Source organism: Ranitomeya variabilis, chromosome 3, assembly GCF_051348905.1.
Source record: "Ranitomeya variabilis isolate aRanVar5 chromosome 3, aRanVar5.hap1, whole genome shotgun sequence".
NCBI lineage: Eukaryota > Metazoa > Chordata > Amphibia > Anura > Dendrobatidae > Ranitomeya > Ranitomeya variabilis.
This window is the reverse complement of record NC_135234.1, coordinates 501509052-501521883: the sequence shown is the minus strand read 5'-3', so window position 1 is coordinate 501521883 and position 12832 is coordinate 501509052. Positions and strand designations below refer to the sequence as shown.

Genomic DNA, 12832 nt, shown 5'->3' with positions numbered 1-12832 from the left:
GTAATAGTACCACGGAAAGTACGAGTCGGGTAGTGGTGCCCCCGGAAAGTACGTGTCGGGTAGTGGTGCCCCCCGGAAAGTACTTTTTGTGTAGTGGTGCCCCCAGAAAGTACATGCCGCATAGTCGTGGCCCCAGAAAGTACATGCTGGGTAGTGGTGGCCCCGCAAAGTACAGGCCATGTAGTTGTGGCCCCAGAAAATACAGGCCATGTAGTGGTGGCCCCGGAAAGTACAGGCCGGATAGTGGTGGCCTGGAAAGAACAGGCCATGTAGTGGTGCCCCCGGAAAGTACAGGCCGTATAGTGCAGCTCCCGTAGAGTATTATGGCTACCACTTAGTCACTGATTTTAAAATACGGTAATAAATACATTACCCACCTCTCACCGTTCCCCCTCTGCTTCGGTGTCTGCAGCGTGTCTACTCAACAGCTCCACTACTCGGCACAGTGTAGCCCCCGATGAAGTGACATAATCTCAACCGCTGTGTCAGAACCACAGGGGGGAATGATGGGAAAGCCAGTATCGGCTGAGGCGCTCTCCTGCATCATTTATTTCAACTGTATCGACATCTATGGTGCTGATACAATTGAGTGCAGGGTGGGTGCAGCCCTCCTGACTCACGGGCTCCATAGCGGCTGTGTGGTGTGCCCCTATTAGCGGCACGCCCCTTGCTGGGGGCTCTTAGTGCAGTGGGGGCCCTAGGCAAATGCCTAATTTGCCCTCCCCCAACGCCGACCCTGGGTGGGTGCAGAATGTTTTACATGTCCATGCTTTTTACAAACACATATTTAACACAATCCTCTTACTAGACTAAAAATATGAAAGTGTTTTACAGAATTGTTCTGTTACATGCTTGAAAAAATTATTAAATTCCTGTGAAAAATCCCTGAGCTCTCCTGATTCTGCCATTTTTTTTTTCCATTTTGTGCTGCGTCACTACATTGCAGAAACATTCATATTTGTTGCTTTTGGAACGTAATATTTGAAGTCTATGCTTGCAGTCCAACTTGGGCGTTACTTCAGTAGTCATCTTTGACCCTGCCAATCACAGCTTTGCATCTGATCTAGTAGTCTGACGCAGCTGAGCTGTGATTGTCTGCATCTGGGAGGGACTAAACAAAGCACATGTCCCCAGAGAAGAGTCTAAAGAAACGCACAATTGGCCTACAAGTGGAGGTTTCACATACTGCACTCCAAAAGCATCAAATGTGAATATCTGTGCAATGCACAAACCCAGCAAAAAGGAAAAGAGCTGCAGAATCATGGGAGCTCAGGGATTGCGTGATCTGTTTCCGTTCTTTTTTTTTTCTTTTTTTTTTTTTTTGTGACACAACTTCTTTAAGCATGGTGGACTCTCCAGGAAATTACCTTAATTGCAATGTGGGAAGTACCAACAAGGACATGATACAAAATCTCCTTTCATTTACTTGTTTTTGTTTTTTTATTTAAAGAGAACGTGACATTGGGTTTTTATGTCCTAAGTGAAATGTATAGAAAGTCACTTTAATGATGTGTAAGTTCTTACCTTTCTTCACAAATCTGTTTTGCTGATGCAGCAGATTAGAGTGCGGACAGCAGCAGGAATAGCAGAGCTTAGTTGGTAGTAGGTTTGGCTATTTGATAACAATCAGAAGCATTAGAGTAGATAATCAGGCAGCTGACTAAGGCTGCTTTCACACTAGCGTCGGCCCGTCGCAGTGCGTCGGGCCGACGTACCGACGCATACTGTGAAATAGAAGTACGAGGGCAGCGGATGCAGTTTTTCAACGCATCCGCTGCCCCATTGTAATGTCCGGGGAGGAGGGGGTGGCGTTTCGGCCGCGCATGCGCGGTCGGAAATGGCGGACACGACGCACAAAAAAAGTTACATGTAACTTTTTTGTGCCGACGGTCCGCCAAAACACGACGCAGCTGTCACACGACGGATGCGACGTGTGGCAATGCGTCGCTAATGCAAGCCTACAGAGAAAAAACGCATCCTGCGGGCAACTTTGCAGGATGCGTTTTTTCTCCAAAACGACGCATTGCAACGTGCGTCGTACGACGCTAGTGTGAAAGTAGCCTAAAGCAGTCAGTTGAGAAGTGTCTAAATTCCTGTGCACTACTACCAGAGTACTCAGGTGGTGTGCAGCTGCTTGAGCTGACCTTTAAAATGTCTTGGGTGATGAGATCAGAAGTGCATGCGGAGTTAACACCGTTACCCTGCGCACACTAGTACAGAGAGAGCCGGCCTTAGTGGATGGAAAGAGCGCAGCTCATCGCTGATGGTGAAACATGAATAACCATGGCAATCCTATCCTCTTGCTTTGTATATAAAAAGATTTGTCTCCATAGTTACAGACAAATTAGCCATGTTTATTTATTTTCAGTTTTATATTTCAAATTGTATCTGCAATCTGCCAATTACCATGAAGTGAACCGAAAACTGCAAAAAAAAAAATGAAATTAAGACTATTTGCAAAGTTGCCATTTGGTATATTGAAATTGTATGAAAGTAATAGAATTGGTTGAGAGTCCTTGCTTGTCTTTGGTACTTGGGCTACAAAAGTTCTTTCACAGCTCAAAGGTTTATTATTGTTTTTTAGTTATATAAAAGGCAGGTTTTTATGTTGCACTGTAAAAATGACTAAAAGTAAAGCATTTAGACTTTTGTGTACATCAAAATCATATAAAAAAATACATAACACGACAGAGGATTTTTACACAGATTTTAACACAATTTTTTTTTTCCAAATTCCACATGTAGGCTGCCCGCAAGTAGTCATTCCTGGTTTTCACCGAGAAATCTAAGTTACGATTTATGCAGTCGTTGCAGGTTTGAAACCTGCTTCATTAAAGAACATGTCAATTATGCATATTAGCCTCATAAAGTGGCGTCAGTCTGTATACGAATCCTGGGCAGTGTAAACGGCACATCCACTGTAGAAATGTAAGGGTCAGCTGTGGCTTATTGCAAATACATGTCAGATTTTTCCACAGGAAAGATCAGCCCCATACCCTTATGAATTACTTTCCAAAATGTTTACACTTCTACTGTGGATATAGTGGTCATAGTTGCACTTGGCGAGCTTGTGTTTTCTTCTGTTACCTCTTTTGATTTTTCTTGTGTTTGAGTTGCCATTAATTTTCGTTTTTCGTTTTCGAGTGTGTTGGTATCTCCCAATGAAATCTCATCCATGGTCAGATTGGCTTCGTGAGCTTTCTTCTGCCATGTTTCCATTCCTGATGGCCACAAAATACTGGATGCACTCAAAAAGTCTCCATTGCTTCTCACTTGGCGCTTTGATTGTGTTAATTTAGCTTTTAGCTTAGACACTTTGTTGGCCAGTGCCACAGTGCACACGATTAACATTGCCACAATGAACACTAGGGCGGCGATTATGACAACACATATAATTATTCCAGTCTTATACTTCTCATCGACTGTACATGTTACATTAGTCGTGATGCTTGGAGTGTGGGATTTGACTGTATGGTTACTTTTGATCCCCTTTGTTTCCTTCCTTGTGGTTTGTTGGGTGATATTATGTGTAGCCGCTGTGGGCTTACTTGTAGTTACATTGTGACCCTTAAGTTCTGAAGCAATTTTATCTAAAGAGTTTGTAGCATTGCCTTCATGAAATGACGGGAAATTGTCTGGAGCATCTGACGTGCTGCTAATGTCGGTTACTACTGGTTTATCAGTGATGTTGAAATTTCTGTATCCTACTTCTGCTTTACAACAGACGGAAAGACACAATATCACAAGATGCAGTGAAGGCTGCATCTTCTTCATGTTGCTCTCTTGACTCTTCCGTTATCTGCCAAGGAAAGGAAACACAATCCCCAGTAAGTGGTCTGTGTATCTACAAATTCATGAAGACGTTAAAGCAACCTTGGTATAAAATATATACAATATGTTCTTAAAGGGGTATTCTCAAGTTTGGAAATTATTTCCTATCTCAAATTCCAGGTAGCTGGTTGTCCAACTGCCTGGACTACCTCCAATCCTGAGAACTGAGGCCTTGAAGTATAGAGTGTGAATGGATCTGTGGTTGATCACTGCATAAACATTCATTTACTTTTTTTTTCCTGTTACATAGCGCCATTCATTCTCAACGGCAAATTACAGACCCTCATCATCACTGTCTCCATTTGGGCTCACAATTAGAGATGAGCTAACCCAAACTTAAAAGTTTGTGGTTTGTAGCTGACACCTGAACTGAAATTTTGGAGTAAAGTTCAGGTCAGCTACCAGAACCCGAACGTCCACGAGTGCGCTTTGACCCTAGCACTGCATGGTTACAGTGCTAACCACTGAGCCACTGTTCATTCTAATGGGAGTGCCAAAGAACAGCCGAGCGCATTCTCTGCTATGTCCAGTAATCCCATGAAGAGTAAACGGAGCCTCGCTTCTCTGGATTAGTGGTGGTTCCAACGGTCAGCCCGCCAGTGTTCAGAAAACGATCTCCTGTCTCACAGTAGAATACCCCTTTAGACATGACATAAATTTAGGGTTATTATTTAAAGTGGCACAGTTAAGTTGTTGTTAGATGCCAAACAATGAATATGATCAGGAATTTGAGATATACTTGTATGCAAGCAAAAGACTCAGCAATTTCTTGGCACTTTACAATTGGTTTTAAAGTTTCTTATGCATAGCTGGCACTTAGCTTTGTGTACTTCAGTGAAAAAAAATGTAACACTCCTGCATCATTTATCAATCCTATACACATGTGCTACGTGTGACTGCTGCCTGCCTGGCAGGGTGCATGGAGGATCCAACCATGGCCTCTGCGGGCCTGACAATCCCTTCCACAGACAATGCGTATCAGTCTGTGTGTGTCGGAAGCATGTGTTACTAACACGAGATTTTCTGGTCATGTGCTGTAATATCTGCTGGTGAGGGGTTTTCCAGACTTCTGTAGAGAATTGTCTTTAATATCCCCTGTGCTCATAGGAAATGCCCTTTATTTCTGATAAGGACTTTATATAACTTTATAGAAAGTACAGACTTTTTGTTCTTACAATTTTGAGTTGTTTCTAACATTCTCATCAAAGCTTGAACCAAAAGTTTTAGTAAAATGCTCTTTTTGGAAAATTAATATTTTCCTTACATATAAATTAACAATATTATCTGTTTTGGAAAAAAAAAATAGTAAACCTTCAGACATGGAGTTTATAAAAAATGTTCTCAATTGCCCTCATCTATGAATAGGTTAAATATCAAAAACCCCTTTTATTAGTCAAAGCTTATCTGGCTTCATTGATAAAATGAATGACCTTTTTTGGGGGGCACATATAGTTCCTTAATGATTTTCCATTTTTCGGAATTACTTTTTTCATTTGCTCAAGTAACGATTAAGTTCCCTAGAAATGCTTAATATTTTTTTTTGTGGTTGGTGCTGCAAATGTATGCCATCGTAAATTAGAATTTACCAAATTTAATTTTGATAATCCATCAAGCTTGTATTGAGTGTATTTATTTTTGTCCCTTATACAGTCATGCTATATGAAACATTATGCACATTGTAATAATTATTGATACTCCGTTTAATTATTGCCAGCATGAAGTACGTAGAATGATCGTCGGTCAGTTTTTGCTCACCTCAGTGGTCTTTTTGGCTCTGAATCCGGGTTGTATAGGGCACAGTGTCTTCCTTACACTTCAAATCTTGTAATGCTCCGAAGGTTGCCTTACTGCTGTCTGTTTCCTTCGTGTAAAACCACAGATGACAGGCTTCCTGTTTTGCTTTTGCTCATGCTCGGTATTACGCTAGCTTATAAAATAAAAAAAACCTCCTTGCCTTGAGTAAATAGTCTGAGGGTGTTGTCATCCACAAGATAACGTTTATGGTGTAAAGTTCTAATATGGATTTTGTCCTTTTACATCTAGTAGAGATGATGAGATTATTAGTTGTTTGTGTGTCACTGCTGAGTCAAGAGCTACAGGTGAAGGAAATGGCTGACAAGTAGGATCTTGCTAGTGTGCTCTAGCCATAACACAAGGATAAAATGCTACTATTCACCATGTCAGAGTCCGCATATATATGCTTGACGCTTACGTGTGTGTATATATATATATATATATATATATATATATATATATATATATATATATATATATATATATATATATATATATATTTATGCTAGATGGACGCCCGATTCTAACGCATCGGGTTTTCTAGAATATGTATGCGTAGTACATTGCGCAGCCAACGCAGTACATTGCGCAGCCCACGCAGTACATTGCGCAGCCCACGTAGTACATTGCGCAGCACACGCAGTACATAGCGCAGCCCACGTAGTACATTGCGCTGCCCACGTAGTACATTGCGCTGCCCACGTAGTACATTGCGCTGCCCACGTAGTACATGGCACTGCCCACGTAGTACATTGCGCAGCCTACGTAGTGCATTGCTCAGCCCACGTAGTGCATTGCGCAGCCCACGTAGTACATTGCGCAGCCCACGTAGTACATTGCGCAGCCCACGTAGTACATTGCGCAGCCCACGTAGTACATTGCGCAGCCCACGTAGTATATTGCGCAGCCCACGTAGTATATTGCGCAGCCCACGTAGTATATTGCGCAGCCCACGTAGTATATTGCGCAGCCCACGTAGTATATTGCGCAGCCCACGTAGTATATTGCGCAGCCCACGTAGTATATTGCGCAGCCCACGTAGTATATTGCGCAGCCCACGTAGTATATTGCGCAGCCCACGTTGTATATTGCACAGCCCACGTTGTATAGTCACATAGTATGTTGCCCAGCCACGTAGTATATAGCACAGCCCATGTATGTTGCCCAGCCACGTAGTATATTGCCCAGCCACGTAGTATATTGCCCAGCCACGTAGTATATTGCCCAGCCACGTAGTATATTGCCCAGCCACGTAGTATATTGCCCAGCCACGTAGTATATTGCCCAGCCACGTAGTATATTGCCCAGCCACGTAGTATATTGCCCAGCCACGTAGTATATTGCCCAGCCACGTAGTATATTGCCCAGCCACGTAGTATATTGCCCAGCCACGTAGTATAAAGCACCGCCCATGTTGTATATTGCCCAGCCACGTAGTATATTGCCCAGCCACGTAGTATATAGCACAGCCCATGTAGTATATTGCCCAGCCCACGTAGTATAAAGCACAGCCCATGTAGTATATTGCCCAGCCACGTAGTATATTGCCCAGCCACGTATATAGCACAGCCCATGTAGTATATTGCCCAGCCCACGTAGTATATAGCAATGTGGGCATCATATCCCTGTTAAAAAAAAAAAAAAAAAAAAAAAAAAGAAAAGAAAAAATAGTTATGTACTCACCTTCCGGAGCCCCTGGATCCAAGCGAAGTGGTTACCGACGCTGCTCGTGCGCTCCGGTCCCAAGAGTGCATTGCAGTCTCGCGAGACCGCTACGTCATCATCTCGTGAGATTGCAGCATCGACCGGTTACCGGAGCGTCGCGAGCGGGAAAGGCCTGTTGTCGATCCGGGGGCCGACGGACGGTGAGTATATAACGATTTATTATTATTTTTTATTATTTTTAACATTAGATCTTTTTACTATTGATGCCGCATAGGCAGCATGAATAGTAATAAGTTGGTCACACAGGGTTAATAGCAGCGGTAACGGAGTGCATTACATCGCGGCATAACGCGGTCCATTACCGCTGCCATTAACCCTGTGTGAGGGCAGACTGGAGGGGAGTACGGAGCGGGCACTGACTGCGGGGAGGAAGGAGCGGCCATTTTTCCGCCGGACTGTGGCCGTCGCTGATTGGTCGTGGCTGTTTTGCCAAGACCAATCAGCGACTTGGATTCCATGACAGACAGAGGCCGCGACCAATGAATATCCGTGACAGACAGACAGAAGGACAGACAGAAGTGACCCTTAGACAATTATATAGTATATATATATATATATATATATATATATATATATATATATATTAGAGAGAGAGATCAGTCTCTATATATGTGTGTGTATGTTTCAAGTTAGAAAACTGCAAACCGGTCGTCTCAAGAATCCAATGCCCGGAAGACCAGCCGGACTACAAATCAAATGTGCAAACAAATCCGGCTTCAAATATTCCCTAAAAACTGGAGTTTATTATGTAAATATTAAAAATGAAGGGCATTGGTGTCACAACCCCATGGTGGTGGGGGGAATCGTCTGGCAGACACGTTTCAGACCACATGGTCCTTAATTGCATTCCATTTCAAGTGATCCAAATCTGAATATTATTTTTTAACCTGATACCTTAGTATATTTATTTTCTTGGCGTTTTTTGAAGTGCTATTTTAGCTGCATTTGTTAGTTTTTTATAGGTTTCTAAAGTTTTGAAAACCTGAATTTTGGCCTTGTATGACTGTACATTTGGTATCCTATCTCAGGCTAGAATTAACCCCTTACTGACCGGCAATACGTCTTTTTACTGACCTGAGATATAAGAGAATAGCCTCCCCATACAGGTGACAATCCAGCAGCTATTGGCTGTACACTATAGCTGACAAGTTGCTGCAAGCCACGATAAGTGTTTGCGCCGTCCATATGTTTAACCCCTTAGATGCTGCTGTCAATAGTGACTACATCATATAAATGGTTAACAGTGTGCGTGGGCTCCCTGTTTAACCCTATTAGTGCCCTCAGATGATTGTGTGGTCCTGATTTTTGCCATGGCAATTCATGGCCAAATAGTGGCCTTAGGCTATGTGCCCACGTTGCGGATTTGTGTGTGGATTTTTCTGCACCGTTTACCGTGGAATTCCTGCAGTTTTTATGCGGATTTCACCTGCAGTTTTACACCTACGGATTCCTACTGAGGAGCAGGTGTAAAACGCTGCAGAATCTGCACAAAAAATTAACATGCTGCGGAAAATACAACGCTGCGTTTCCGTGCGGTATTTTCTGCCCCATGGGCACTGCGGATTTGGTTTTCCATAGGTTTACATGGTACTGTAAACCGCATGGAAAACAGCTGCGAATCCGCAGCAAATTTCGCAACGTGTGCACATAGCCTTAGTCTGCCGCCTATAGTAACCTGTTCAGAAGTTATCGACATTTAGGTGGTGAAAATACTTTTTCATTCCTGTCATGTCACTTTGCATTTATTCCTGAGAATTACCTGAATGGTTAATAAACTACCTGACAGCAGTTTTAAATGTCAGAGGGTGCTGTTTTTAAAATGGTATCACATTTGGGGGTTTCCCAATGTATAGGATCCCCAAAAATCACTTCAAACCTGGATATGTCCCTAAAGAAATGCATTTTGTAAATTTCCTTAAAAAAATGAAAAATGACTGCTACATTTTTAACCCTGCTAAAATGTTAACAAAATAAAATAACGTTTTAGAACTGTTGCTTGATGGAAAGCAGACGTGAGGGAAATTTTACTAATGTTTTTCTGTGGTATGACTATCTGGATTAAAGGAATAATCATGCAAAGTTTGAAAATTGCTAATTTTTAACATTTTTCTCAAATTTCTGATATTTTTTGTAAACACAAAACATATTAACCTAAATTTAGCATTATCATAAATTATAATGTGCCATGAAAAAGCAATCTCAACATCAGTGGGATTTGTTAAAGCGTTTCAGAGTTATTGCCACCTAAAGGGACACTGGTCAGATTAGAAAAATGTTTGCCCTGTCACTAAGGGGTTAAGATAGAGAGATTGCAGATGCATAATTTTGTTCAGAATTGTATGGGCTTTAATTTGATATGTGTCAAGACTATGTTGATATTTTGTTTTTGAGGAGTCAAATTTTGATGGGTGATTTCTGAAAAACTTATACATTTTTCAAAAATGGCATATGTTACTTGTGTTCTTGTTACATTTGTTCAGGGTTTCAAGTTGGGATCTCCGTAGGATCATATTTCGAAGCTTGGTTTTCTAAATGCAGTCTTCCTAATCATGTATGTTTAATACTAAATAAAAAGAATCAATATTTTTAGCACCTTTTTAGATATACAAGTAAAAAAAAAAAATTATTGCGTCACTAGACGTCCTTTTTCAAGTTTTTAAAAAGGAATGTGCAGTAGTTAAATCATCGAGCTATAAAATAATATAAACAATAAATAGTACGGTAAGTCTTTACACTGAGCTTTTATCATCAATTTGTCCCTTCTTCTGGGTGAAATGTAATCTTATCCTCATTTTCTTACTAACAATGGCCATTTCCTATTTGTGTATGTCTGGCCTGTTTTGGGTCCGTCTAAGTTAAAATCTGATTTTTATTTACTTTTAAAATGTCTGGGTTTTCTTGGATAAATAAATGACCGTGATGGACCGTAAGGTGCAGAAGAGTCACTACTACTTCTTCTTTATCATCTTTAGGGAGTCCATTAGCCAGCCAGCAGTGAGATCATATTCACGGGTCACATAACCAGTTATGTCATCCATTGCCAATCTTGAGCCACCTTCAATCTCTTCATGTATTTCACAGTGGAATTAAAAAATCCTTGTTTTTATTTTTTTCTCTACATGGAATGAAAGTGTGATATTGCCGAGCCCTTGTGATGGGTTCTGCTTCCAGAAAACAATGGTTTGTACAGTACATAAACTGGATATTAGAAATATTTTTCTCACTCACTCAATTTGGTCTGAATATGGCCTCTGAAGTCTGGCTCGGGCTGCTAGATGTTTCTCAGTGCCTCCTAAGTAATCACATACATCTTTCTTGTGATGGCAAGCATTTATAAAGTTTTTGCTATTTTTAAACTCTGCAGAAGAGCCATCCAAGAAGTAGTAGACCTTGCTCAAACTTGGCTGGATGTCAGGTTTTATCACTGAATTCAATTTTTTTTTTTAAGAAAATGAGCAACTATTGAATCATGAAGTAAGCACTCAGATATAACTACATTCTTGTATTTTATTTCTGACTGTAAGCTGGCGGCTTATTACTGTTCAGCTAAGCAGACAACAGATCGGACGCTGCTCTCTGGGGGAGATCATGCACAAGGGAGACAAGCCCCTGAGTCGAGCATCTCTGATGACGCTTCGTTTCAGGGCGGCAAACAAAGTGAGGGGAGTGTCGGAATGTCCCAGCCCCCTTTCCAGCGATGACACTTCATTTCAAAGCAGAAAGAAGATTGACAGCCGTTTATGCCAGCACATGATGATGTGAGTATCCCATCAGGCACTGAGGATTCTCAATCTAATTGTCATAGGAAGTAATATATACAGAACCCTACGCATCAGTACAGAGTGAATGGTAGTTATTAACCCCTTACCGACATCGGGCGTAATAGTACGCCGATGTCGGTGTCCCCCCTCTGCCAGAGCCCACATCTTTCCGGGGGCATGTCAGCTGTTATGAACAGCTGACATGTGCCCGCAATGGCCGCGGGTGGAATCGCGATCCACCCACGGCTATTGACTAGTTAAATGCCGCTGTCAAACTCTGACAGTGGCATTTAAATGGTGCTTTTGGCAATCGCGCCGGAAATACTCACGCCGGTGACCTGTGTCACGTGATAGCGGGGCACAGGTGTGTCCGCATGACAACCCGAGGTCTCCTGGAAACCTCTATGGTTGTCAGTGCCGGATTGCTGTGAGCAGCACCCAGTGGGCGCCGCTTATAGCAAGTCAGCAATTCTACATAAAGGCGATCTGACCATCACCTCTGTAGCATAGCTGATCGAGTTGTGCCAGCTTCTTGCCTCCTATGGAGACTATTGAAGCATGTCAAAAGTAAAAAAAAGAAAAATGTTTAAAAATATAAAAACAGTTAAAATCACCCCCCTTTCGCCTCATTCAAAGTAAAACAATAAAAATAAAATCAAACCTACACATATTTGGTATCGCCGTGTTCAGTCGCCCGATCTATCAATAGAAAAAAAGGATTAACCTGATAGCTAAACGGTGTAGCGAGAAATAAAAGTAAAAATGCCAAAATTACATTTTTTTAGTTGCCGGGACATTGCATTAAAATGCAATAACGGGTGATCAAAAGATCATCTGTGCACCAAAATTATATAATTAGAAACGTCAGCTCAGCACGCAAAAAAAAAGCCCTCACCGAGATCACAAAAAATAGAGACGCTATGGCTATCGAAGCATGGCACAATTTTTTTTTTTTATTTAACAAAGTTTGGAATTTTTTTTTTTCTCCATTTAGATTAAAAAAAAAATAAATAACCTAGACATGTTTGGTGTCTATGAACTCGTAATGACCTGGAGAATCATATTGGCTGGTCAGTTTTAGCATTTAGTGAACCTAGTAAAAAAGCCAAACAAAAAACAAGTGCGGGATTGCACTTTTATTTTGCAATTTCACTGCATTTGGAATTTTTTCCCCGTTTTCTAGTACACAACCTGGTATAACAAATGGTGTCGTTCAAAAGTACAACTCGTCACGCAAAAACAAGCCCTCACATGTCCATATTGATGGAAAATTTAAAAGTTATGGCTCTGGGAAGGAGGGGAGCGAAAAACTAAAACGCAAAACCGAAAAAAGCTCCGGGGGTGAAGGGGTTAAAGATTTATTGAAATTTTTTAGGTTTCAGAACATCCCTTTAAGAAATACCATCTGGTATCGAAACTGTTCTACAAAGTCTTCTGCACTAGAAACAGTGTCAAAAGTACATCGGTTACTAGATAGTCACTATTTATAAGTTATTCTATCTACTATGACCTCTTAGGAATGATGTACCGGTAATATTTTTTCTTGGAGAGCGATTACTGGAGGACATTTTTGCAGATATTTAGGTAACAGATTGAACTCTTCTGGAAACATTTCAGACACATACTTTGCAATCACCAAGGTTGGATTCACCAATCTGAATATCTTACAACTTACCACCTTCAATCATAAGCTTAGTGTTCTGGTGTGCTGTGCATACACA

General features: G+C 41.4%; 2 protein-coding genes across 10 annotated transcripts in view; one reads left to right on the top strand and one right to left on the bottom strand.

Moving 5' to 3' along the window:
- NF1 (neurofibromin 1) overlaps positions 1–12832 on the top strand; it is a 373185-nt gene that overhangs the window by 249487 nt on the left and 110866 nt on the right. The window lies entirely within an intron of this gene.
- On the bottom strand, positions 2890–5715 carry EVI2A (ecotropic viral integration site 2A). The gene is made up of 2 exons (XM_077296837.1): positions 5587–5715; positions 2890–3799 (listed from the first exon to the last, which is right to left on the bottom strand). Exon 2 carries the CDS (start codon positions 3772–3774, stop codon positions 3022–3024), a length of 753 nt encoding a protein of 250 aa, XP_077152952.1. The 5' UTR covers positions 3775–3799; positions 5587–5715; the 3' UTR covers positions 2890–3021.